Source organism: Canis lupus, chromosome 15 (genome assembly GCF_003254725.2).
Source record: "Canis lupus dingo isolate Sandy chromosome 15, ASM325472v2, whole genome shotgun sequence".
In the NCBI taxonomy this organism is placed as follows: domain Eukaryota; kingdom Metazoa; phylum Chordata; class Mammalia; order Carnivora; family Canidae; genus Canis; species Canis lupus.
The window spans coordinates 6,964,765-6,991,697 of NC_064257.1; the positions used below are offsets into that span (position 1 = coordinate 6,964,765).

At 36.7% G+C, this 26,933-nt stretch overlaps 1 protein-coding gene across 5 annotated transcripts in view; it reads right to left on the bottom strand.

Annotated features, from left to right (window-relative positions):
- Nucleotides 1-2,162: 2,162 nt before the first annotated feature.
- ZMYM1 (zinc finger MYM-type containing 1) overlaps nt 2,163-26,933 on the bottom strand; it is a 28,957-nt gene continuing 4,186 nt past the window's right edge. For 2 of the 5 annotated variants that reach the window (XM_025421395.3, XM_049094117.1), the window contains exons 2-9: nt 22,290-22,460; nt 20,683-20,755; nt 20,034-20,283; nt 14,460-14,631; nt 9,598-9,751; nt 8,183-8,320; nt 7,944-7,981; nt 2,163-7,410 (exon numbers count right to left, since the gene is read on the bottom strand). In XM_025421395.3, coding sequence (XP_025277180.1) covers nt 5,110-7,410; nt 7,944-7,981; nt 8,183-8,320; nt 9,598-9,751; nt 14,460-14,631; nt 20,034-20,283; nt 20,683-20,755; nt 22,290-22,385 — 3,222 coding nt within the window. In that variant the 5' untranslated portion in view covers nt 22,386-22,460 and the 3' untranslated portion in view covers nt 2,163-5,109. Of the gene's footprint in view, nt 7,411-7,943; nt 7,982-8,182; nt 8,321-9,597; nt 9,752-14,459; nt 14,632-20,033; nt 20,284-20,682; nt 20,756-22,289; nt 22,461-26,933 lie in introns of those variants that run through there. The other 3 variants (XM_049094118.1, XM_049094119.1, XM_035698779.2) reach the window with 3 other exon arrangements.

Here is a 26,933-nt window from a genome sequence, read left to right on the forward strand (position 1 = left end):
ACATAAAGCCCAGGAAGCACACAGGAAGGAACAAATCCCTTCTCCCTCAGGCTTGGCACCGTCCTCCAGTGTCCCCTATGGAACAGGCTGGAGAACTGCTGTGGTTCGGAGATCCAGCTTTATCATCCACAAAGCAGACAGAATGGTGGGTGTGGAGCTGAGGCAAAATCTGTTTTTTTTTTTTTTTAAGTTTATTTATCCACGACACACACACAGGCAGAGGGAGAAGCAGGCTCAATGCAGGGAGCCTGATGTGGGACTCAATCCCAGGACCCCAGGATCACACCCTGGGCTGAAGGCAGGTGCTCAACCGCTGAGCCACCCAGGTGTCCCAAGACAAAATCTTAGTAACTGGCATCCGGTTTTTACTATTTGTTCTTTTCTATCGCTTTGGATTACTGTGTAGCTTTCGATGTTCTTTTCCGTTGCCTCAATTTTTCTGAAGATTCCTTTTATATGGATATCAAGTCTTCTGTATTTGGTAACACTGTCTCTTGAATCCTTGCAGTCTCTTGTTTTGATGGGAAACATTTCCTTCCTTCCCATTCTGTTTCTTAGGGATTATCAGTCGTCTTACTCACATTGGAGTCCCTTCTAGTTTAGTTTTCAGTTTTTTCTTTTTAGAGTAGGCTCCGTGCCCAGTGTAGAGCCCAGCGCAGGCTCTGAACTCCCAACCCTGAGACTGAGACCTGAGCTGATATCAAATTGGACACTTAGCTGACTGAGCCACCCAGGGCCCTGAGTTTTCAGTTTTAAAGTGACTTTTCCCCTTTAATTTCTAATGCTTTGCTGAATTGTTACTGATCTTTTAAAATCTTTCATCTACTTATCTGAGCTTTTCTAATTTTTATAGCTTTCATAATTTTCTTAAACTTTTATAGCTTGGTTTAAAACCATTTTTATGTTTTTAAGGATAATTCTGTTTCCTATTTTTGTATTAAATTCTACAATTCTGTTGTTTGCTTCTATGTGAAATGCATTTTCCTGTACTTTTAGGGAGGTAGAAAGGACAAATTAACTTTTCTGGCCCCAAGGTCCATTCAATTCTATTATTTTCACAAAATGACCTGAGATTCTGCTTCTGATTCTCTCCTTCATTTCACTCTATACATGGTCTTTCCTTTGTCCCTACTATCCCTGTCCTGATCAATTTGGTGTCTATAGCTAGCAGTTCCTCCTTAATTGAGGTGTTTGGAAATAAAGCTTCTGTTAGTTTCAAGATTTCAGAAGAACCAAAAAGAAAAAGTTCATATGGACTGAGACTACTCCCAAAATCTTCAGAACTTAGCACAGTCCCCTTAAATTCACCAGCTGACATCTGCAGGAACCTTCTGTTTGGGTTGTTTCCAAATTAGCCTGCCATGCTTTCTAGTGGAAATCTGTTGATTTGGGGGATCTCTTGATTTTCAAGGCTATCAGATGTCCCACTGCTTTTCCTCCATGGCTTTCTAAAGATAGCCAATACCATTCAGGATTGGTTTTGAGTTTGTCACTACCTAATCTTATTTGGGGACTATGGGGATACACGGTCACCAAGATTGGTTGTAGATGCTGGGCATCAATTTCTACTTCAATGGATTTGGGGAGATTAAAAAACTATACTATTTCTGTGATCTTCTGTTCTTTTTTTTTTAATTTTAATTTAATTTTATTTTTCTTTTATGAGAGAGAGAGAGAGGCAGAGACACAGGCAGAGGGAGAAGCAGGCTCCATGCACCGGGAGCCCGATGTGGGATTCGATTCCGGATCTCCAGGATCGCGCCGGCCAAAGGCAGGCGCCAAACCGATGCGCCACCCAGGGATCCCTTAATTTTTATTTATTTTTGATAGTCACAGAGAGAGAGAGAGAGAGAGAGAGAGAGAGAGAGAGGCAGAGACATAGGCAGGAGAAGCAGACTCCATGCACCGGGAGCCTGACGTGGGATTTGATCCTGGGTCTCCAGGATAGCGCCCTGGGCCAAAGGCAGGCGCCAAACTGCTGCGCCACCCAGGGATCCCTCTTCTGTTCTTTAATACACTTCTGGTGGTTAATCTTTTATTTGGGAACATTTCTGACAAGTTTGTATAGGAGTTAGTAGAGCACAGTGATTGGGAGCACGGGCTAGTCACACTGCCTAGATATAAATCCTACGTTCACCATTTACTAACTGTGTGATCCGTATCCCCTTTTTTTTTTGTTTCCTGTGTAAAACAATAGGTTGTTGAGAGATCTAACTGAAACAACCTAAGTAAAGCACTGAACAGAGTACTATATTACATAGTAGGTATTCAACCAAGATAGCTGTCTTAATTACTGTATTTTTCTTTTTCAGGTCTAGGTCTTATATTACTCACCTTATAGACTACCAAAAAAAAAAAGTAAAAACCAAAACATTTGAATATTAAAAAAGAAAAAAAAAAAACCCAACCCAACCTCTTGAAATCAATTCCTGGTTTCATGATAATATAGAAACTACAACTGCGAACAGCTAGAAAATAATGAAAATGAGAAAAACACATGGTTGACAAAGGTGAGTTCAGAGGAATATTCAGAGCACTAAAGCACTTTCATTACAAAATAGAAAAGAATGAAAACACATGCAAGAAGCATTCAGTACTAGAGGTTAACTAATTGCCTATTTTGTTTTCTTTCTCTTTTTTAAAGGTAAAGTAGAGGGCAGCCCGGGTGGCTCAGCGGTTTAGTGCCACCTTCAGCTCAGGGCCTGATCCTGGAGACCTGGGATCGAGTCTCATGTCGGGCTCCCTGCATGGAGCCTGCTTCTCCCTCTGCCTGTGTCTCTGCCTCTCTCTGTGTCTCTCATGAATAAATAAAATCTTTTTTTTTTTTTTTTAAAAAGGTAAAGTAGAAATCAATGAATTAAAAAAAAAAAGACAGTAAAATGATAATACCAAATGTTGGTAAGTATGTGCAGAACAGAGACACTCAGGTAGTGGTGGGAAAGAAAAACATATAAAGCCGAGGCTTAATTAAAGTGGAAGATGAACATAGCCTTGAATTATCGAGTCTACTTTCAGGTTAAGTACCCTAGAGCAGACTTTCCCAACTAGCATGTCAGGGATAGGTGGCTGGGTAAGGCCTTTACTGGCCACAGCTTCCAAAACCTCATCTTTTTCCTAGTGCAGCCTATAAATATTATTTTCTGTATTATCATCCACCTAAAGAACTGCTGAGTAACTTCTTCTAGCATCTTTCTTGGACCGCCACATTAGAAAGCTAAGTTTCATTGGAGTCAGGGCCTTGTTTTAGTCTCTGCAGGATCTCCAGCAGCTAGAACAGTGTTTAGTATATAGTACTTGTTGAAAAACATTTGTTGAATGTGCAAATGCATACTACATATGGAAATGTCATTGGAGTATTATAAAAGTGCAAAATCAAGGAGTATAAAATTTCATTTAAATAGAGAAAGGATGAACATGTACAATCATATAATGGGGTAATATTCAGCAGCTAAAAATAAATGAACTAGAAATCCCATCTATAAATTTCAAAAACATTGAATGAAAAAAATTATTGGAAGGTATGTACAATGCAACAGAGTTTTATATAAAGTTCATAAATATGAAACAAAGCTATCTTTTAAGTATAAAATTAAACATTCATGAAAAGAAGCACAACAAATCATTGCTTCTGGGGAAAATAGAAGAGGAATGCTATCAGTAAACAATCTGCAAGAGAGCTCCATCTTGCTCTGTAATATTTTATTTCTGAAGTAAAAATCTGGAACATAGTAAAATGTTAGGATTTAATAGGATTAAATGTTATTTAGTATACTCTTTGTATTTTTAGGTTAAACCATAATATTTTTAAAAGGTAGGACTGATAAATAAATCTAAGAATGTGTCTGAAAAACAAGTCAGTCAGTCACTGGCTGGCTAATCAAGAAAGGAAGCATGTATATAGAAATTGATGAGGAAACTTAGTATACAAAAAAAATAAAAAACTTTCTATAGCTCTATATAAATCAGTTTTTGAAAAACCTAAATAAAATGGATGCTCTCTCTAGAAAAATTACAAATAATAATTGAGGAGAAAGAAACAGAATGGTGGCAGAAAAATATTCTTAAAAGAAACAAAATTCTAGGCCTAGATACATCTACCACTAAATTCTTGTAAGTCTCTGAGAAACAGATTTTCCTTTATCACCGGAACCTTTTTAAAGTATAGTGATAGAAAAAGAGTTTTTTTTTTTTGGGGGGGGGGTGTTATTTGTTATTCAGTCATATTTTCATAAGGCAGATTAAGAATTCATATTGTGTCATCTAGCTATTTGTGTCAACCAAAACCACAGCCATGTTTAACCATGACAGTTCACTAGGAAAAGGAAATACAAATAGCTCAAGTAGATACCCAACCTTATTCTTCAGTGAAAATACGAAATTCCACTGGGGCTTAGAACAGATTGGTAAAGATCAATATGTTTCAGAACTCTGTTTATAAAGATTCAAGGAAATAGGCAATATCACACACACATGGTTGAATGGGACTTAAATGGGCATAATCCTTATAGAGCAATTTGTCAGTATTTATCAAGAATAGAAATGCATAAATCTTCTGACCTAGTAATTGCAATTTAAAATTTTATCTTAAAAAATAAAAAATAAAATTTTATCTTACAGTAACTCACTCATGTGCAGTATGACCTACATACAAGGTTACTAAATGTGGCATTCTTTATAATAGCAAAATACTGGAAAGAATTTAAATGTTTGCTCTTAGGGACTGCTCAAATATTTTATGGTACATCCATACAATGAAATTCTATGTAGTTGTAAAACGAAACCAAGAAACTATGTACTGATATAGGACAATTCAAAAATATGTTAAGCGGACAAGCTGAAGAATGGTGTGCACTGCAGAGTACTATCTATGAAAAATATCGCCAGGAGCGTATCTGAGAAACAGCTAACACAACAGGGAGGGGGAATTGCATACTACAAAGGGGAAAGAGACTTTTCATTATACATCAGTCTGGTTTTTGAATTTTGAATCAAGTGATTGTTACATGTTCTGATGAAAAAAAAAATGTTTTCTTAGAAAATAAAATTCTGAAATTAAACATTCCAATAGAAATACAAAATTCTTTTTACGTAAATCCAAATTAGCAAGTGTTATATTTCTTTCATCCGATGGATAAACTTTTCCACAATTCCATTGAGTCTTTCAGGTTCCATCAGTTTATTTACCAATTCCTGCTCAATAGCCATTAGGGCCAGGCCACTAAGCTTCTCTTGTCCCATGGTATGACATAAATATGTTTTAAGACGGGGCAGTGTAGAAAATATATTTTGAGCACTTGAAGTAACTGGCCAAGACAAACCAATATATAATAACTTTGATATGCAGGGAATATTATTGTGAAGACCATGCTGAATAAACAAATAGCCAAGATCGATGAAGTTGATACAATCATAATTTATGACAAAATTGAGCTTTGCATATTGCCGATAAAATCTAAGTTCTGGGATGATGTCTGCATCAAGTTTATAAAATTCTTGGACCTGTTTGGCTGTTGTTTCATTTAATGGTTCATTCCATTTAAATAATAGTTCTGAAATTTGTTTCATTTTGCAATAATCAAACTCTGAAAAACATAATTTTAAATTATCTAATATAGTGTCCAATCCTTGGTAATAAATATTAATTTTATATTGTTCTTCTGTTGAGGTAGGAAAAAACATACTATCTGAATTGCCAAAATCTATTGTTTTCTGAATTTTTCTTCTTTTCTGAAAAGAAGGTCTTTCAACTTCAAAACCTTTACTGGTTATTTTTTGACATATTTCCTCTGCTCCATCCCAGATAGTTTTGAAATAGGCATCATTTCTCTCAGATGATAAACATTCTAAAATTGCTTCTATTTTTGAAGACAATGAAAAAATATCTATGGTTTCACTTTGAAGCTCTTTGGAAAGAATTCCTGTAACACTTAAGACTCGATAAAGAAATTTCAAACAAAAGATAAATTCAAATTTGGAGACCAGTATTAACAAATTATTCAATTCATCAGCCAAACTTGTGTTTGAAGAATGGCTTGATACAACTTCCAAAGTTTCAATAATCTCCGGAAGACCCTCAATCACAGATAGTAATATATGATCGTGAACTGTCCAACATGATTGTGATGTATGTTTCTTGCATGTTTTGTTTGGACTTAGCTTACAGATGTTTTGAAAATTTGCAGACATTTCCCCAGACATATGAATAGTGTTGAACAAAGAGCTGAGAGTATTTAGAGTACTTCGGAGTTCTTTCACTTCTTTACAAAACCTAATTACTGCTAAATCCAAAAAATGTGCATAACAATGTATGTACAAAGCTCTTGGCTCTTCTTTTTTGAACTCTGCTGCAATTTTATTAAATTTTCCCCTCAAATTGGCGGTACTATCATAGGCCTGGCCACATATCTTATTCAGATCAACTCCAATTTGCTGCAGGTACGTTTTGATAGTCCTATGTAATTTAGTCCCACTCATCTCTTTAACATCTATGAAGCCCAAAAATCTTTCTTTAATTAAGATAGCCTTTGACATTTTTTGTGGGTATCTTACATAAATTGCAAGCTGTTCTTTAGTGGCACTATCAGTTGTCTCATCACATATTATAGAAAAAGCTGAGGAGACATTGATTTCATCCACAATATCTTGCAGCATTTCAGTCTTTATTATTTCAATAATATCATTTTGAATTTGTGTACTATTGTAGAAGTCAACTTGTGAATTCATAAGTCGAAATATTTCTTCTCCTTTATCTTTTGCTCTGATTTCTAACAGTTCTAAAAAATTACCTTTATTCATAGATGAAATTGATTGGTCATTTCCTCTTAATGGTAAACACTGCTTCCCAAGAAATAAAATATTTTCAATTATAAGCTTTAGGTACTTTTTATTTCCTTCAATCTGCTTTGAATGAATAGATAAATTATCATTGACTGCTTCATCAGAAAACTGGTGTTCCCTCCAAAACTGCAATGACTTCAAATGCATTTCACTTTTTTCATGCTTCCTGAATTTTTCTAGAGTCTTTTTCCAATTAGAAATTCCTTGGCCTGCAAATGATTCTCCTCCACAACTAAAATTTTTTTGGCAGAACAACTGGCATGAATAACAGAATGTCACATCCTTCTTAATACTGTTTTTCAAATGTTGGAGATTTGAACACCAAGATTTTTTAATACTTCGTGATTTATCTTTAACTTTTTGTACTTTGGATGTAAACTTTGGGTGACACAGTCCATCACTTATTTTCATAGATTTCATATTGTATGTAGCATCTTGGTTTGACACTTGATCTCTTTGTACTTCTACACTGGAGTCAACTGTATGCTGACTGGGTACTGATGAAGATGGTGAAAGCCTTGGCTGTTCAACACTATTATTAGCAACACCATTACTTGATTCACTGGGTAAACTCTTAGCAATGTTTGGGAGAAAAAGAAAAAAAACATTTGTTCGAACAGTTTTCAAATGATTAATATATCAAACATATCTATTCTAGTAACACAATAAAATGAATGGGCGAGTTGCAATATGAGCTCCACTAGAGGGAAACATTAACAATTATTTATAATATAATGTTGCAATCTAGACTCAGCATTAAATGTTCAAAGAATCTTTTGGTATGTAATTGTAATAAAAATAATTTTTATTGCTCATGTGACCTAGAATATTGAAAAAGGTAATAAAGAACCCAGAGGAAAAACTATGACTAATAATACTTGTTTAAATATTCTTATTAATAGTGTCAAGTCAAACCTGGGATTCGGGAAATTGAATATGAATACCAAAAGATGTTTCTTGTTCAACTTTTTTGAGCCTTAGGATGAAAATAGGAATGAATATGCATATATATGTATATATACACACATATATATATGTTTACATATATAAATGTACAAAATATGCTTAAAAAAGACAGGGTCGAAAGTATTAAGAACAAAACTTACATCTACAATGACTTTTGCTGTTACTGAAGAAACTGTATCTGGTAAAATAAAAGAGTAACATCAATTCAAGATCTTATACTATAATCTATAAAACAGCATCATAAACTACAATTGCTTATTTCATATCAGACAACAAAAACAACCTAAGAATATAGATAGATTCCTCAAGGATGTGAAGACAGTGTATATATCAAGTATCTTTTGTTTTTTTATATCAAGTATCTTTATATCAATTTTACCTTGTAAGACATCAGAGTTCATGATGGGCAGGGAAACATGAGTATCTGCCAATGACACTATATTGCTTATAACTGGAGTTGTATCTTTCTTTGGAGCTAAGAGCTCTGTTGAGGCATCCTGTACCACAGAAACATTTACTGAAAAAAATTAAAAGATTTCTCAACAACCAGGAGAATCAATCAGAAAGCACTGTTTAATAACCAGTGTTTCAACAAACAATGCAAATATCCAATAGCTTTAGGTATTGCTGGAAATTGGAGTAGGGCTTATAGCCAGGTTCTTTAGCATAAACACATTAGTACCCTGAAACTGATAATTTACATTTTCCATTTTTTAATATATTTGACCTTTGCATACAACTTCTCAAGTCCCTTTATGTCATTTACATGAAATTACCCATGAAGAATAGAAAAGAGATTCCTTCAATATCTCCTAATGGATATCAGATCTTTCATCTTTTAAACACATTATTTTATTTTAAGTAATTTCTAGGGGATCCCCTTGTGGCTCAGCGGTTTGGTGCCTGCCTTCTGCCCGGGGCGTGGTCCTGGGGTCCCGGGATAGAGTCCCGCATCGGGCTCCTTGCATGGAGTCTGCTTCTCCCGCTGCCTGTGTCTCTGCCTCTCTCTCTCTCTCTGTGTCTCTCATGAATAAATAAAATCTTAAAAAAAAAAAAATTTCTACACTCAATGTGGGGTTCTAACTCATAACCCCAAGATTAAGAGTCACTCGCTCTACTGACTGAGCCAGCCAAGCACCCCTAATGGGTCTCATTTCTAACTCTTTCAAGATTCATAACCCTCAACATGACTGGAGTTAGACTGGTATCTAAGCTAGTATTGCAGAGATTTCTAGAATAAACCAGTTTACATGAAGTACAAACCTCAGGGGTATCATTTTCTTTATTATCTATGTAAAATAGCACTAATGGTCCTATATGAGGCTCTTTGATAGAATACAAAGTTGGCCCTGGGTTACTTGTGCTTTTCTATTAATGAACTTTCAAGTATTTCCAACTAGCTCCACTTCCTATAAAAAAACATAACTGATACCCTTATTTTTACAAAGCAGGGCTAAGTATAAAATTCTATATTCTAATATGATGATCTTTACAAATAAATATTAAGTCTTTGGTTGTGAAGTAGGCTTCCTTTTACATAAAACTACTGGAAAACATTTTTTTCCTTTTAAATGTAGGCTCCATGCCCAATGTGGGGCTTGAATTCAGGACCCTGAGAGCAAGAGTCACGTGCTCTACCGACTGAGCCAGCCAGGTGCACCTGGAAAACATTTTTTTTGCAACGAGTTTTATACTGTTTTGACTCATGTTGAGATAAATCAAGGTGATAAACTAAAGGAAATTAGTAATATTCAACAGTTTCTAAACCTCTGATAACTTCTAAGCAAACATTACCTGTTGATGATTCCATCTTAGCTTTATTGTAAGCAGAGAAACAATTAATAGAACAGAAGAGGTCTGTCTTCCCAAAGTCATTGGTGGTCTCAATCATTTCATCTGAGGGCTTCAATGATTTGCAAAGAACAGATGTAAGTGTTTGGGTTGGTTTCTGTTTAAAGATTAAAGTTATATTCATATTCCTGGTGTATGACATATTATCAACAAACAAAAACACACCCATTATTGCTCCTCTTAGCTAAAATATAACAAGTAATGATAATGAAGTCACATTTTTACACTTTCTTAAAAATCGGAAAAAAATAAGCACTGAATGTTATATGCAACTGATGAATCACTAAAGTCTACCTTGAAACTAATAATACACTATATGCTAACTAACTTGAATTAGAAACAAACAAAAAAGAGGAAAAAAAGGCACTATAGATTAGAGTGACTAAAATGAAAGAAATAGATCATTCCAATATTTGTGTTATTTATCAGATATACATTAGTAGCAGCAGCATTATTAGATACATATTAGAAAGCAGTATGCTTTCTTCATATGCAAGCAATGAAGAAAGAGGTCATAGAATATGTTTATCACTCCAGGCAATCAACTCTGACTGGATAAATACACAAAAGTCTTACAATTATATCCCTTTCTTCAATTCCACTTTAAAAAGAAAAAGAAAAAAAAAGATTTTATTTATTTACTTGACTGAGAAAGAGCACAAGCAGGGGGAGAGGGAGAAGCAGGCTTCCTGCTTGATGTGGGGCTCCTGGGATCATGAACTGAGCTGAAGGCAGATGCTTAACCGACTGAGCCACCCAGGTGCCCCACTCAATTCCACTTTGAATATTAACTCAGGAAAGCAGAGGAGCCAGAGAACAGCTGTGGGAATCATTGCTTTTCTAGCCTAACTTCATGGTAAACACTGAAAGCATATTGTTAGAAAGTAGCACAGAAGCAGTAAGATATACAGAATATAGTACATTCAGTAAGCAGTAAGTGTGTAAAGGACATGAACTGTGTGGTTCCCCATCTATTGTTTCTACTGTAACAGGAACCATCATTTTGGGCTTAGAGCAATGGTGAAAAAGAACTGCTTTTGGGGGCATAAAATACAAGGACAAATGAAAATACCATATGCAGATTTTCTTCCATGAAAAACAGGATATTGGCAAAGGAACAATAAAACAAAAAACAATTTAAGTTTGAAAATTCTTTTATCCTTTATTAGTATGACGTTTTTATTTTGAGAAGAGCTATTTTAACATTATTTAGGGGATCCCAGGATGGCTCAGCGGTTTGGCGCCTGCCTTGAGCCCAGGGCATGATCCTGGAGACCTGGGATCGAGCCCCAGGTCAGGCTCCCTGCATGGAGCCTGCTTCTCCCTCTGCCTGTGTCTCTGCATCTCTCTCTCTCTCTCTCTCTGTGTCTCATGAATAAATAAAATCTTAAAAATAAAATTATTTAGCCCAATATTTAACATTAAGTAACAATACTGGTATTATTATAGTTAATTTATTATTCATCTGGGAAAGATAACAATTAATTTATTCTATTAAGATGTGGAGGGGGCAGCCTGGGTGGCTCAGTGGCTTAGCGCCGCCTTTAGCGCAGGACGTGATCCGGGAGACCCGGGATCGAGTCCCACATCAGGCTCCCTGCATGGAGCCTGCTTCTCCCTCTGCCTGTGTCTCTGCCTCTCTCTCTCTCCTCTCTATGTATTGTCATGAATAAATAAATAAAATATTAAAAAGAAAAAAGATGTGGAGGGAAAAAAGATGTGGTCAAAGTAAGTATAATTCTATCAAGCAGGGCAGCCCTGGTGGCGCAGCAGTTTAGCGCTGCCTGCAGCCCAGGGCATGATCCTGAAGACCCTGGATCGAGTCCCACGTCAGGCTTTCTGTATGATGCCTGCTTCTCCCTCTGCCTGTGTCTCTGCCATTCTGTGTGTGTGTGTCATGAATAAATAAAATCTTTAAAAAAAAAAAAAATTCTATCAAGCAATCTACTTTAGGGTGCCTGGGTGGCTCAGTAGGTTAAGTATCTGCCTTTGGCTCAGATCATGATCCCCGGGTCCTAGGATTCAGTCCCCCTGTTCGTGCTCTCTCTCTCAAATAAATAAAATCTTTTAAAAAAAAACTATTAAAAAAAAAACCCCAGTCCATTAGAAGACATTTTTTTAAATTTATTTTTTATGATAGTCACACAGAGAGAGAGAGAGGCAGAGACACAGGCAGAGGGAGAAGCAGGCTCTATGCACTGGGAGCCCGATGTGGGATTCGATCCCGGGTCTCCAGGATCGCACCCTGGGCCAAAGGCAGGCGCCAAACCGCTGCGCCACCCAGGGATCCCTAGAAGAAATTTTTTAAAAGATTTATTTATTGGGGGGGGGAGGGGTAGGGAAGGAGAATCTTAAAGCAGATTCTGCAATGACTGTGGAGTTGGACATGGGGCTCGATCCCACGACCCTGAGATCACGACCTGAGCTGAATCTAAGAGTCAGACACTTAACTGTGTCAGCCAAGCGCCCCTCAAACAATCTAGTTTTGTGTTTTTTAAAAAATATTTTATTTATTTATTCATGAGAGACACACAGAGAGAAGCAGAGACACAGGCAGAGGGAGAAGCAGGCTCCATGCAGGGAGCCCAATGTGGGACTCGATCCCGGGTCTCTGGGATCACGCCCTGGGCTGAAGGCAGATCCTCAACCATTGAGCCACCCAGGGATCCCACAATCTACTTTTAGAAATAAAAAGTCACCCTATTTTTAGACTCATAGATTTGAATATTTTTCTAATTCTTATTACAGTTAACTAACAATATTAATTTTTCTCCATTATCACTATCATAATAACTCATATGCAGGATATAGTGTTAAATGGTGCTTTTTAAACTCTTTCAACCAATCACATAGGCTAAGTATGTGGTACTCACAATAGGCTCTTAAAAACAGGACAAGGTGTATTCACTGAGTGTGAGGGATGAAGAAGGAAAAGACTGAACGGCATTTCTTGCCTTCAGAAGGCTCCCATGCCTCCCATTTTCCCACTTCTGTGCCCAAGGTCATCACATGAGCACTCTGCCACAGGGAAGATGTGGCTCACAAATGACTTAGTTGAATTCACACTTGCGGAGAATCCTATCTTGAATCGCGTGTTTTTAAGGAAGAATTTACGGAGATGGAATTGGGTCTCAAAGCATCATCCGAACAAGCAAGACAATAATCCTACCTCATGAAAGGGGCTCAGACCACTAATTGCGTTAATCTCATGTAGTCCACCAAAGCAGGACAGCTTCTCTGCTCTCAGAACCACCTACCCACGGCTCTTCTACCAGAAAGGGGATTATTTCTCATTCAGAAAAGCCTGTGACATTCTTAATTCATTTTAACATTGCTTAGGTGTAAGAAAACAGAATTAAAAACACCTTTGTGGTTGAGTTTTACGATAGGTAGGCTATTGTTACTTCTGCTATCTTTATTTGCAGTTTATTTATTTATTTTTTTAAAGATTTCATTTATCCATTCATGAGAGACAGAGGGGGAGAGAGAGGCAGAGACACAGGCAGAGGGAGAAGCAGGCTCCATGCAGGGAGCCCAATGTGGGACTTGATCCTGGGTCTCCAGGATCATGCCCTGGGCTGAAGGCGGCGCTACACTGCTGAGGCCTATTTATTTGCAGTTTATAAACAAGCTTCCATTTGCTTGGTTTTCTTCAAGGCAAGATCATCCTGAGAGTCTTTAGGAGAATCTTCATACAGCATTTATCATGAATTGTTATGTAAGAGGAACTGTCAGAAGTCTTATTTCATCTTCTTCACTGTCTTATCAACTGAAACTATTCCCAATGGTACTAAAATCTTATCCCTACATTTTCCTAAAGTGGAAACATCCACAACTAAACTAATGGAAGGAACTCAATCTTGGATATTTTGAGTCCACGTAGTCAAATTCAAATGGAGTTGTCCTTACTTTATGCAACAGGTCTTTATTCGTACCCACTTATGTGCTGTAATACTCTGAACTATTTTTTTTCAGTATTTTATTTATTTATTTGAGAGAGAGCAAGCGAGCGAGCATGAGCGTGTGGCGGGCAGGCAGAGGGAGAGGGACATGTGGGGCTCATGACCTGAGCCAAAATCAAGAGTTAGATGCTTAACCAACTGAACCACCTGGGTACCCTCTCTCTGAACTATTAAAGTAATAAGACTGTCCTTTCATCTGAAGCATTCGAAACAAACTAGAGACAGTGTAACAATAAGTAAGCCCCACGGTTCTCAAGATAGACTTCATGATGAGGTTGCTGGAGTGAAAGTGAAAAACAGGCATTACTACAGTGTTTCACATTCTAGTATTTTACTTTATACTGAATCTAGGATTTAAAAAAAATTCAGTAAAGGGGAGCCTGGGTGGCTTAGTGAGTTAAGCATCTGCCTTTGGCTAGGGACACGATCCTAGTGTCCTGGGGTCCAGCTCTGCATCAGGCTCCCTGCTCAGTGGGGAGTCTGCTTCTCCCTCTCCCTTCGCCTGTTGCTCCCACTGCTTGGGCTCTCTCTTTCTGTCAAATAAATAAATAAAATCTTGGAAAAAATTTTTTTAATTCAGTAAAAACTCTAACATTTAAACAAAATAATCAGAATCCCTAAAAACTAGGGTGCCTGGGTGACTTGGTTAGCTAAGCGCCTGCCTTTGGCTCAGGTCATAATTCCAGAGTCATAAAACTGAGTCCTGCATTGGGCTTCCTGCTAAGCGGGGAGTCTGCTTCTCCCTCTGCCCTCCCCCCTGCTCATGCTCTCTCTCAATAAACCAAATATATAAATAAATATCTTTAAAAAAAAGAATTCTTAAAAGTTAGATTTTCAACTTACAACAGTAGTCTTCTGACACATGCTGCACTTGGTTAAAATGCTATTAGTACATATGGTAACAAATACTTTTCTTTTTTCTTCATATGATGAAAGACAAGATTGGCTGCAAAAATTTTTGCTAGATGTATCTTCTAGCTGGACACTGATCACATCCTTTAGATTTAAGAGGTCTCTAAAAAGAAAAACAAGGGCACCATTAAACACTTTTAGAAGTTAAAGCACTCCTTCAAGTAACCCTCTCCCATTTCACCTACCTTTAGATTATGCAACAGCAAAAAAAAAAAAAAAAAAAAAAAAAGATTATGCAACAGCAGGGACATCAGCCTTGAAATAACAAAACCTGAATTTGGTATTTAGTTCTAGAATTTATACTACATAATGTTGGGTAAGTCATTTATACTCCCAAATGCTGATTCCTTTATCTATAAAGTAGGGATTACAAAACACATCTGATAGCACAGTTTTGAGGATTACCTAGTTGCATTAGTTAGTGCTAGTGATAATAGAATGTTGATGAGCAATCACATATTCATACCTGACCAACTCTGTAATCTACAAGACAGAGGATACCAAACTATGGCCCGCAAAACTCTAGGGATCCTCCGGATACTTTTAGAGGGGTCCACTAAAACAAAACTATTTTCATATTAAAATATTATCTGCCCAAAAAAGTGTCATTTGTCTTTTTCACTATGTTAACATTGGAACTGATGATGCAAAATCAACAATGGGCCACTGCAATTCCACTCCTCGTACTGAAAAAAGTATGAAGACACACATGTTCCTAACAGCTCTATTTCAAATAGCTAAAAGATAAGGGCACTGGCCTGGCTCAGTTGGTAGAGCACATAACTCTTGATCTCAGGATTGTGAGTTCAAGGCCCACACTGGGCCTGGAACTTACTTTAAAAAGAAAAAAAAAAAAAAAAAAAAAAAAAGCCAAAAGATGGAAATAGTCCAAATGTTTACCAATGAATGAATAGATAAACAAATTGTGATATATCCATACAATGGAATATTACTCAGCTACAAAAAAGATGAAGTACTGCTATACATGCTACAACATGTATAAGCCTGGGATAAACCTTGAAAGCATTATGCTAAAAAGATGGACACAAATGGTTGTATGTTGTAGAATTCCATAATTATAAAATATCCTGAATAGATAAATCCAGATAGACTGCAGATTGGTGGTTGCCAGAGGCTAAAGAGAATTTTCTCTGGGGAGAAACTCCTTAATGGATACATTGGAGAAATGTTTTGGAATTAGACACTGTTGAGTGTAGTAAATACTGCTGAAATGGCTTTTTATGTGGATTTCACCTCAGTAAATTGGGAGGAAAAAAAAAAAAAAAACCAATACTGGGTAAAATGCCAGGGCCTTATTAGCACAAACTAATGCAGCTGCACCAAAACGTCCTGGTATCAGCTATTCATTGCCATACATTTGCTGTAAAAATCATTTTCTTATTAAGCTTTATCTTTGAAAACTTCTTTTTCATATTCCGTGTGATGATATGGGACAGAGACACAAAGTATTTCTCCTGCACACCAAACTATGATGGTTGTCTCCAGGAAAATCTCACGTGAGAATGTTGAGCTACAACCTGAGGTAGTTACTATTTTCATGGAACATATTTTTACTTGAAAGAACATACCATTATCCAGAGTGGATATCTAGCAAATATTTTCTCAAAAAAGAATAAAGTAAGACTGTTACTTCAAGATAAAGAGCTGACAGTATTCATTGCCAATGATAAAATTCAAGCTTTCATTGAAATTAGAATTTTGGAAAATTTGCCACCTCCAACTTGATTGCGTCCCAATAGCTAAGATTTCCTGATGAGATTAGTAGTTTTGTTTTTTTAACAAATGTGATTGTTAAAATATTGCATAAAGAAATATGCCAACATTTGGAAGATCTAAATAACTCAGTGAAGTAGTATTTTCCAAATTATGATAGCATGTAACAAAAAAGCATTCATTCACGTGTTAAAAAAAAAAACCCATTCAAAGTACAAACAGATCCATGTATTTTAACCTAACAGTACAAAGAATTCATTGATATGGTTTCAGATTTCACATTGTAACTAACCTTTAAGAAGTACAACCTGTTTTCTGCTAGAGTATCAAAGAGCATCCACAAAATCTAAGACTATTAAAACATACCTCCCTTTTCCAATTACTGATTGTTAGGACCAGATTTTTTTCACACTTTGGCCAAAACATTTACCAATTCATTGAACACAGAGGCAGATATGAAAACCCAGCCAGACATCGAAGAGGTTTGCAAAACTGATAAAATGATGTTCACTCAATTTTTCTTAAAATTCTTTTCACTAAAGACTACTTTTCATTAAAAATATTATTTATGTCCACATTCACTGAGTTCTTTTTAAAGGAGTTAATAATTAGTTTAAAAATTTCTCAGTTTTAGAGGCACCTGGGTGACTCAGTCAGTTAAGTGTCTGCCTTCAGCTCAGGCGGTGAGCCCAGGGTCCTGAGATTAGCCCTGCCTCGGGCTCCCTGCTCTACAGGGAGCCTGCCTCTTTCCTCTGCCTCCCCTCTCTCATGAATAAATAAAATAAAATTTCTCAGTTTTAATCTCGAACACTGTATATATTGGCAGATATAACCTACATAAAGTAAAGCTTCTGGCTTTTCAAAAAATTTTAAGAGTGTAAAGGGTTCCAGAAACCAGAATGTTTGAGAACTGCCAATGATGTCTGGCTACTTAGAAACCTCAGAACATCAATCTTTCAGGATAATAGTTTTCTAGATGAAATACTCCTGAAATCAACACTATTTTTAACACTTACAAATTTTCCTCCTGAAATAGATTGTACCAAAAATAACAGGTTCATTTCATTACTATGAATCAGTCATTTTACTGGTTTAAAATATAGCTCTAAATGCAGTATCTGAGTTGTACTATCCTTGTATTTTATTTGACAAAAATTTTTTTTCTCGGATTCACTGTGTGCCAGCTAGTGTAAAGGCATTGGGAATATAAAGATGAGCGTGATCTGGTTCCTAATCTCAAGAGATTCATAGTTTAACTGGGGCAGTATCAATTCTTTCTTTAAAAAATTTTGATTAATGCTGTGGGAATTATGAACACTATTAAAACACAGACCATGGAACAATTATTCTGAAAGGGTGGGGGTTAGTGAGAAGAGAGGAAAAAATTGTGTGGGAACAGACAAGAGGTAAGGATATTTGAGGCAGACCTTTGTGACAGAAATAAATTAGCCAAATGGAAAGGGAGGCAGAAGAAACTGCATCGGCAGAAGCATGGAAGTCTGAAAATGCTTACTGATTTACTGCTACCAGTATACTAGATTCCTGGTTTCTAATCTACTAAGTCCTTATAAATAAAAAACTAAAAAATGAATTTTCTTAAAAGTGCCTAAAATTAGCTTAAACAAATTCCAAGCACAGGACTGAACAACTTTCTTATTTATATGTGTTATACAGCATTAATGCACAGGGATATTCTGCACTCTGTTGACTGCTTTCAGAATCTCTGGTTGGTTTCAAATTGGGATACTACAGTGCAAAAATGACATTTCTTAAACACACTGCTCTCAAAAGAAGTCTTATCTAACATGATTTAAAATGTCATTTTCAAAGCCACTTTTTATTTGGTTCATGAAACAAAAACTGCATTAACTCAAAACAGATTTTTAAATCATTGCTATAAAAGAAACCTCAATAGTAACTGAAAATTAGCTAAAATCTTGAGAACTGTAGATTAATACCAGAGGCTAATGAGGAAGAAAAAAAACTTTGAGAAAAGCACAGGTTACTCTGAACAATGGACAGCCTCTTCCAGGCTATGTATGCATTATTATCACCTTTCCACCAACCTATACAATAGTATTTTGTATTAAAAAATATTTGAAAGGAAGTAATTTTGGAAAAATATTCCAAAGGAAGTAAAACTTGTTTCATATTTTTGCTCATATTGGATTTCTTCATCTTAGAGAAAAACTTACACTATATCTTTCCTGTTTCAGCCTTTTCAATCTGTCTGGGAGATCTGCTGAAGATGTATAATAGGTAAATTCCAAACATAGTAACATGGTACCTTAACTTCTCAGGACCTCAGTTTCCTCAAAACCAAAAGAAAATGTTTTGACTGGATGATTTCTAAGGCCCCTTCCAGTTTTATGATTCTGCAGAGAAAGAAAGCAGACTGAAGAGAGTGCCTTACAGCCCTTAGCAAAAAGGAAAAAAGACATAGTATTGAAGAGTTGAAAAAAACACAAAGATAAAGGTGAGTTTCAGGGAGTAAGACTTGAAGCAGCGGATAACACCCGAAGCAGCAGCCAAATGAGGAGTTGAAGCAACCAATAAAAAGGGTTTGTGAATTTGTTACGAGAATAATAATGGTGATAATTAACATTTATTGAGGTCTTATTACATGCCAGTATTGCTCTGATGGCTTAAATCTATTATTTAATGCTCATAATTCTTATGTACATTTTATAAAACAGATGGGAATACTAAGAAAGAAGTTCTCACTGTTTTTCATACTTAAGCATATATATGTATTATCTGGGGACAAATGCAATTCTGATTCAGTAGATCTGGGTGAGACCTGAGACTCTGTATTTTTATTTAACAAGCTCCCAGATGATATTGATATAGCTGCTATGAGTTGTAAAATATAACTATAAATGGAGAAAGATTCAAATTATGGCAATCGGATTCTAAAATAAGATACTTGAAAGGTATTTACTATATTTACAAGCAAAACTGGTGGCCTGTGTGTTTCCTCTGTTCTGAAACAAAAACATTTAAAATTTAGCAATAGCATTTATTTTTTTATTTTTTTATTTTTTTAATGAGAACTAATAAACCAGAATTATAGTATGATAGGAGTTTCAAAGCACATTGATTCTTTACATCTCAAGGTAGAGTTCAAAGTTTTGGACATTTTCCACTAATTCATTATGAAATTACCTCTACTTCCTCTCTCTGCATCTAAATTGCCTTATATACGTTAAAAAAAAAAAAAAAAAAAGTAGCAATACAAACCCCAACAGCAGCTCACTGAAATCTTGAAAAGATTACATGCAACCATGTTTACCTAGGACTACTCAAATTTGCAAAAGTATCTAATAAATTCATTTGTCATTACAACAGAAACATTACTTTATAATGTTATACCTTGGTTATTTTATACCTTGAACGATCCAAATTGACTACTATTATATGATTAATGTGTTAGTGGTTTGCAGCCTATACAGTTAAATGATAGAATAGACATATAATAATCCCACTTACAGAGAATTTCTAATGAAAACAGTAGGAAAGTAAGTTTCAGAAGTCACATTATTTAAAGCTGAAGAGAAACAGAACTCCTTATGTTTTAAATTCTGCAAATCTCTCAACAGAAAAACTATTTCTGAAGAATCTAATTGAGGAACTGAAAGCGGAAGCGGCTTCTTTTCACTAAACCAAGGTGATATTTCTTTAGAAAAAATGAAAATGTAGACAGTTACAACCAAGACTCTGATCAAGATCTATGTAGGGAAGTAAAAGAGGGCATAATTTAGAATTATATACTTTGAGCAGTTTGAACAAGTTCTCTTGGGAAGAGCTGGTGAATTGGCAGATGAAATGTACTCATTGATGCACAGCGTGGAGCAGAAAAGCTGAGTAGACCCTTTCCTCTGATAGGCAGTTTGCCCCTTCTGAAGGATTTTTTTACAACCAGAACAGGAGACCTGAACAGCTGTGGTTGAAACTGAAGGAAGCATTTTATTCATGCCAGATGACGTAAGAGAAAGCTGAATGCCTGCAGTCAACTGTGGAGCTATAAACACAAACAGGAAGAAAGAAAATTAGTATTTACATAAAATTAAGTATGCATTCCTTCATTTTCTTTTAGAGGTTACTTCTACTGGACTTGAAACCCAAAACAAACAATGCACTTTTCAAAGACATTTTTTTTTAATTTTTATTTATTTATGATAGTCACAGAGAGAGAGAGAGAGAGAGGCAGAGACATAGGCAGAGGGAGAAGCAGGCTCCATGCACCGAGAGCCCGACGTGGGATTCGATCCCGGGTCTCCAGGATCGCGCCCTGGGCCAAAGGCAGGCGCTAAACCTCTGCGCCACCCAGGGATCCCTTCAAAGACATTCTAAAAAAGTAGAATAAACTGGCTAATACGTTGGTTAGGATAAATATGATTAATTTAAGTAATTCTATTACCACTCTCTGAAAAGGTAGTGTTTATTTTCAGTTCATTCTCCTGAGTTTTGGGCTGCTGGGCTTGACAGTACTCCTAAAACAAGAAATGAAAATAATGAATACAATGTGTATAAAACAGCTAGTTATTCAATAGAAAATAATAAATTATGTTTAAGTCTTTGCAGTGAATTGTGTAACTGAACTGAACCATAGGTGAACACTTCGTTTCTGGTGACCTTTGGCTGACAACACTAATCAATTACTACATTATATTCTATCATACCTGGACGTGACTTCAGTAATCTTTGTTCACACAGTCCTTCGGTAGCTACCACACAAAGAGCAGACACACTCAATGACATCTATTTTCCCTCCTTGTTTTAATTAGTACTAGCTAATTGTCTTTGTAAAGACCTTAAACACAAAAGTTGTTGGATTGAGCTACGAGTCTTACGGAGGATTCTTCAGAGCAGTAGGCAATCTATCTAAACATGATCTATGTTTGGATGTCCACAACATCCACAATGTGTGAATGTCCACAGACTGAAGAAGCAACAAACACTTCCTAGATGGACAATATTCCCCAGAATCACCAACTCAGTGGGAGTCATATCCCTACTTAACACTGATTTACTTTAGGCTATTTCTAAACAGAATACTAGAAATAAATTAAAACTGAATTCACTTTTTGTTTCATTAGAAATTTCAGCTGGCTCATATATAAACAGTCTAAAGAAATTTGGCACTACTCACAGAACATTCACGGCTTGAGTCAGTTTATTATTTATAGATTTTTTAGGACATAATATGTGTGAAAAAGTTTAAGAAAAAACATGAAATTAATTTGGGTAAAATAATTACAAAGAAAAAATTCTAATAATTACATACAATTAGTTAGCCATACTGTTTTAAGTTAAGAAAAATGAAAACAAAAATGTGTTAACCTTAGCTAGACCCATAATTTCCTAAGCAATCCTTTTATCAATCCAAAACCAAATGCCGGGAGGCCTGGGTGGAGGCCTGGGTGGCTCAGCAGTTGAGCGCCTGCCTTTAGCTCAGGGCGTGATCCTAGATTCCTGGGTTCAAGTCCCACGTCGGGCTCCTTGCATGGGGTCTGCTTCTTCCTCTGCCTGTGTCTCTGCCTCTCTCTCTGTGTCTCTCATGAATAAATATATAAAAAAAAAAAAAAACAAAAAACCCCAAAACAAAAAACAACAAAACCCCATGCCAAACATCCATTCTTGGGCAGCCCTGGGTGGCTCAGCGGTTTAGCGCTGCCTCCAGCCCGGAGTATGATCCTGGAGTCCCGGAATCGAGTCCCATATTGGGCTCCCTGCATGGAGCCTGCTTCTCCCTCTGCCGCCCCCTCTCTCTCTCTGTGTCTCATGAATAAATAAACAAAATAAAAAAAAAAAAACAAACAAAAAACAAACAAACATCCATTCTTTTCTCAAATCATTTTCTTATATAGAGTTGGGATGGCATTTCACACCATATGCCTTATATTATGTGACCAACTACTTCGGGGAAGATAAAGATTTAAGGTTTTCAACCAGTAAACTAGCATCTTGCATAACTGAAATGTACAATTAAATGCTGTTCTAGAAAAAAGAAAATAGAATATTTACCTGAGCACTGTCAGGTTCAGTCTTAATTTCATCTACCCGCCCCATTTGTGGTGCCATTGCTTTGTCACATTCACCATCTATTGGCGATTCTTTCATCTTAGTATCTGATGCAAAGGAATCCTCCAGTTCCAAACTAATGAAATTCTTCTTTGGGGAAGAGTGTCCAGGTTCCTAAAATAAAATAAGAATTGAGAGTCTGATTTTAACATTAGTTCTTTTAAATATGGTAATTTTCTGGAAGCACAACGGGTCTTCAGACAGCTTAGACTCAAGGTTCCTTCACAGTACCAACACTGGCTTTCTTCCCTTCATCACTATTCCCTAACATAGTTTCGCTTTGTAATTCTCTGGTGGACATATTTCTCGCTTTCTTCTGGGACTAATCTTCTTCACTTTTATTCCCCCAGGCCTGCCTATAGCATAAACTCATTAACCCACACGTTTACTTTTAAATTATTAGTCTTAGAAAACATAAAGTCTTCTATCTAAGGTTAATCCAAATAGCTGTAGTCACTACCTCTCCCCCGCCAATGCCCTCCTATAGAGCCAGTTATTATCTTCATCTCCCTCAACTCCTCTTTCCATCCTTACTGGTTCTTCACATATAAACATTCAAATACACTCAAGGGTCCAACTTTTAAAGCTAGTGGCCTCTCTCTGACCACTCCTGTTCCTCATCCTTGAAACTCTCCACTTCCTTGAATCCTATGACTCCAAAACATATTCCTTCCTCCTCCTACCTCTTTGCCAGTTTTCTTCTCAAACATTTATTTCACCTGCTTCTAAATTATTTGTGTTCCAGGGATGCCTGGGTGGGTCAGTCAGTTAGGGGTCTGCTTTCAGCTCAGGTCATGATCCTGGGATTAAGACCCAAGTCAAGCTCCCTGCTTAGCGAGGAGTCTGCCTCTCCCTCTCCCCACCCCTCACTCATGCTCTCTTTTGTGCATGTTCTCAAATAAATAAAGTCTTAAAACAATTTTTTTTTTGTTCCTTCAATTCCACAGGACTCTTTCTCATTTGCTCTGTGGGCACAACCTTGGATTCAATTATCATTTTTAGGCTGATTTCGCCTTACATTTCTGAGCTCCAGCCCATATATCTAATGGCCTACTAAATATCTCCACTTAGATGCTCCACAGGTCCCTCAAATTCAAGAGATTTTTTTCTTTTTTTTAATTCAAGAGATTTAAAACTATATTCTTATAGTATTCCTGTAAACCTGCTTTACACATGTTCCCTTTTTTGATAAAATGGCTCTATACCCAATTTCCCATGCCAGAAATCTAGGGGTAGTCCTAAATTCCTCTTCTCCCAAAGTCCCCACATTTAATCACCAAAGTGGATCAAATATACCTTCTAAATAGATTTTGAATCTATTTTCCTTTTTTTTTTTTTTAAAGATTTATTTATTCATTCAGAGAGAGCGAAGAGAGAGGCAGAGACACAGGCAGAGGGAGAAGCAGGTTCCATGCAGGAAGCCCGATGTGGGACTTGATCCCAGGTCTCCAGGATCACACCCAGGGCTGCAGGTGGTGCTAAACCGCTGTGCCACTGGGGCTGCCCTGAATCTATTTTCCAATTACACCTCATGCCTGTCTCCTACTCTCTACCCCCATGAATGGATTCCTTTTTGGGAACTATATAAGATAGTTAAAGTCCCAAATCAAAATATAAAAGATTGTTGCACATTCAGGCTTAAAATATAATCCCATTTTATGTCTTTTGAGGAATCACAAGTGCCTTTTGATTGCTCAGCCTCAAGGTCTCTTTTTCCAGGACAAACTGGTTCCTTCTATCTTCTTTTCTCTCATCTTTGGTCTTTCCCCCACTTTTCTGGTAGCTTTAATTCAAAGTCCCTATCCCAGAGCAGAAAATTAAATGAATAAGACCTGACTGTGAAGTGCAGTAAAAGCTCAGACGGCTTCTGTGCAGCCTACTTAAGCACTCCAAATAACCAGAGCAAAGCAAAACTCACGGAAAATTGACTACTAGACTGTCATTCACTCAAAAGAAAATATGCAAGTCTAAAAATCAATTAAAAACAACACATTTTAAAGAAAAAAAAAAAAAAACAACAAAAACCCACAACGCATCTATGAGCTTTTGCATCTTGGAATCCCTTCAAATGTCAGTCATCACACAAATAGGCAAATAATGGAAAGCACCCTCAAAGTGTAATTAATTAATCTAAATTAGGTCTCTGAAGCAAGGAAGAACAGTATGTAACATTTCTTCAGCTATTAGAAAAAGCAAAAGAGCAAAAAACATATATGAATAACAAATCTAGTACTTTCTTTTCCAACAAGATGCACATTAAAAACCCTAAAAGATTTTATTTTTGGGGTGCCTGGCTTGCTCAGAGGAATAAGAGACTCTTGATCTCCAGGTGGTGAGTTTTGAATTCCACACTGGGTGTAGAGATTACTTAAATGAATAAACTTAAAAAAATTTTTTTAAAAAGATTTTTGTAAAAATCTACACCCAATGTGGGGCTTGAACTAATGACCCTGAGATCAAGAGTTGCATGCTCCTCTGACTGAGCCACCAAGACACAATGAAACCTCTTTTTTAATATAGTCTTTCACCTATCTTTCCCAACTAGGGCTAACCCATGTATGTTGGAGTATTAATGTGGCACAGGTTCCTACTGGTTAATACTACTAGGTAATAACCAATTAAAATATTTTAATTTAAACCAAAGAGGGATAACATGGAGCAGAGAATAAAATTCACATTAATTAAAAAAATTTTTATTTATTTACTTGACAGTGAAAGAGAGAAAGAGAGAGAGAGAGAGCGCGCGCGCACAGAGACAGAGGGAGAAGCAGACTCCCTACTGAGCTGGGAGCCCAACTCAGGCTTGATCCCAGGATCCTGATACCACCACCTGAGCCAAAGGCAGTCGCTTAACTGACTAAGCCACCAAGGCGCCCCTCAAAATTCACAATTTTTAAAGTAAAACTGGAGACTGCAAAGAAATTACAAGCTATCAGGAATTATTTCCAGACACACAAACAGATCTCCAGAGAGAATGTATGTAGCTTTCCTCCTGGAAAATTACTACAATATTGATGCTTCAAGTTGCTTCGCCCTTAATCTTTTAATTCTTCCCCACTATAACTGTGCTTATACTGCTCTACCTGTAAAGTCATTTTTGCTTATTCAAATCCTATTCAGCTTCTAAACCAACTCTGTTCCAAATTTTATCCGATTGGCAAGAATTAAAAATAAGACTGACAAATCTAGGGGTGCCTTACTCGCTCGGTTGGCACAAAACTCTTGATCTTAAGGGTCATGAATTCAAGCCTCATGTTGGGTGTAGAGAATGTTTAAAAAAACGAGACTGATAAATCTAGGCATAACAGATAAAAATAACAGGCTTTAATTTTATCTGTCCTGAGGACACTTTCCAGAACAGAGTAGAGGAAAACAGCAGCACATTGAGCTAAGGAGATGGGAGTTTTGGGTTGCCAAAGCAGGTGGAGCTCCTGAGGCACAAAGGAGATGTGGGAACCAAGGAGAAATAAGCCTCCCAATTTGCACACAAATACCTCCTTCTCCACTTTTTAGCTGATCTCCAAATGTACATCTATGGATTATGACATCAAAAAATCCGGGATCCCTGGGTGGCGCAGCGCTTTGGCGCCTGCCTTTGGCCCAGGGCGCGATCCTGGAGACCCGGGATCGAATCCCACATCGGGCTCCCGGTGCATGGAGCCTGCTTCTCCCTCTGCCTGTGTCTCTGCCTCTCTCTCTCTCTCTGACTATCATAAATAAATAAAAAATTTAAAAAAAAAAAAATCTAGCAGAAAATAGCAGATTGAGTCTAAAGAGCTGAACAGAGATTACAGTAGCTTTGCAGAGCTAAGAACAAAGCTGAGATTTAAGCCCAGCAAAGGTAGAGGGGGCTTGGTAAAGATCTGGACTTTCAGTTGGCCATGTGGTAGGAGTAAGGATCATATCCCAGGAGAAAAGACCAGTCCCTGGAAAAAAGGGCAACCCAAAATAAATCAGCCCTAAAAAGTCCCAACAAGTCCTAATGCTAACCCTCAACAGGATCAATGTAATCTGTTAGAACTATCTGCCTGCTTATAAGGAACTTAGCCCTCTCTGGAGGAAGTGCACCTAGAGTCTTTAAATTTTGTCATCCACAATACAATAAAAATGTATGGGTATACCCTCAAAAAAAAAAAGCCCCAAATAAGACTGACTGAAAACCAATAAAAAGAAAAAAGACAACAGAACAGATCTATAGGTAATTCATATTGGTATTATCAGGCTAGGACTTTGATGCATTTGAGAGGATAAGAGAAAAAAGGTGAAGAAGTTTAGCAGACCCCTGGAATAAGAAGTCATAGAAATAGGAGAATTGGAAAATAGAGAAATTAAGAATAGATACATTTTATATCAATAGTAGAAAATAGTTCAGACTGATGATGCATAATAAAATAAAAATACAAATAATGTAAGCAATATGTGGAAACTGGCAAAAAGGTTAACACAGATGTAAATAGAGTTCCAGAAAGAGAAAACAGACAAAGCTACAGAAGCAGTATTTGAAAAACTACTGGCCAATTTCCTCCAAATGAAGAAAAACATCAAACCACACAATTCAAGAAGATCTATGAGTAATAAATACAGTAA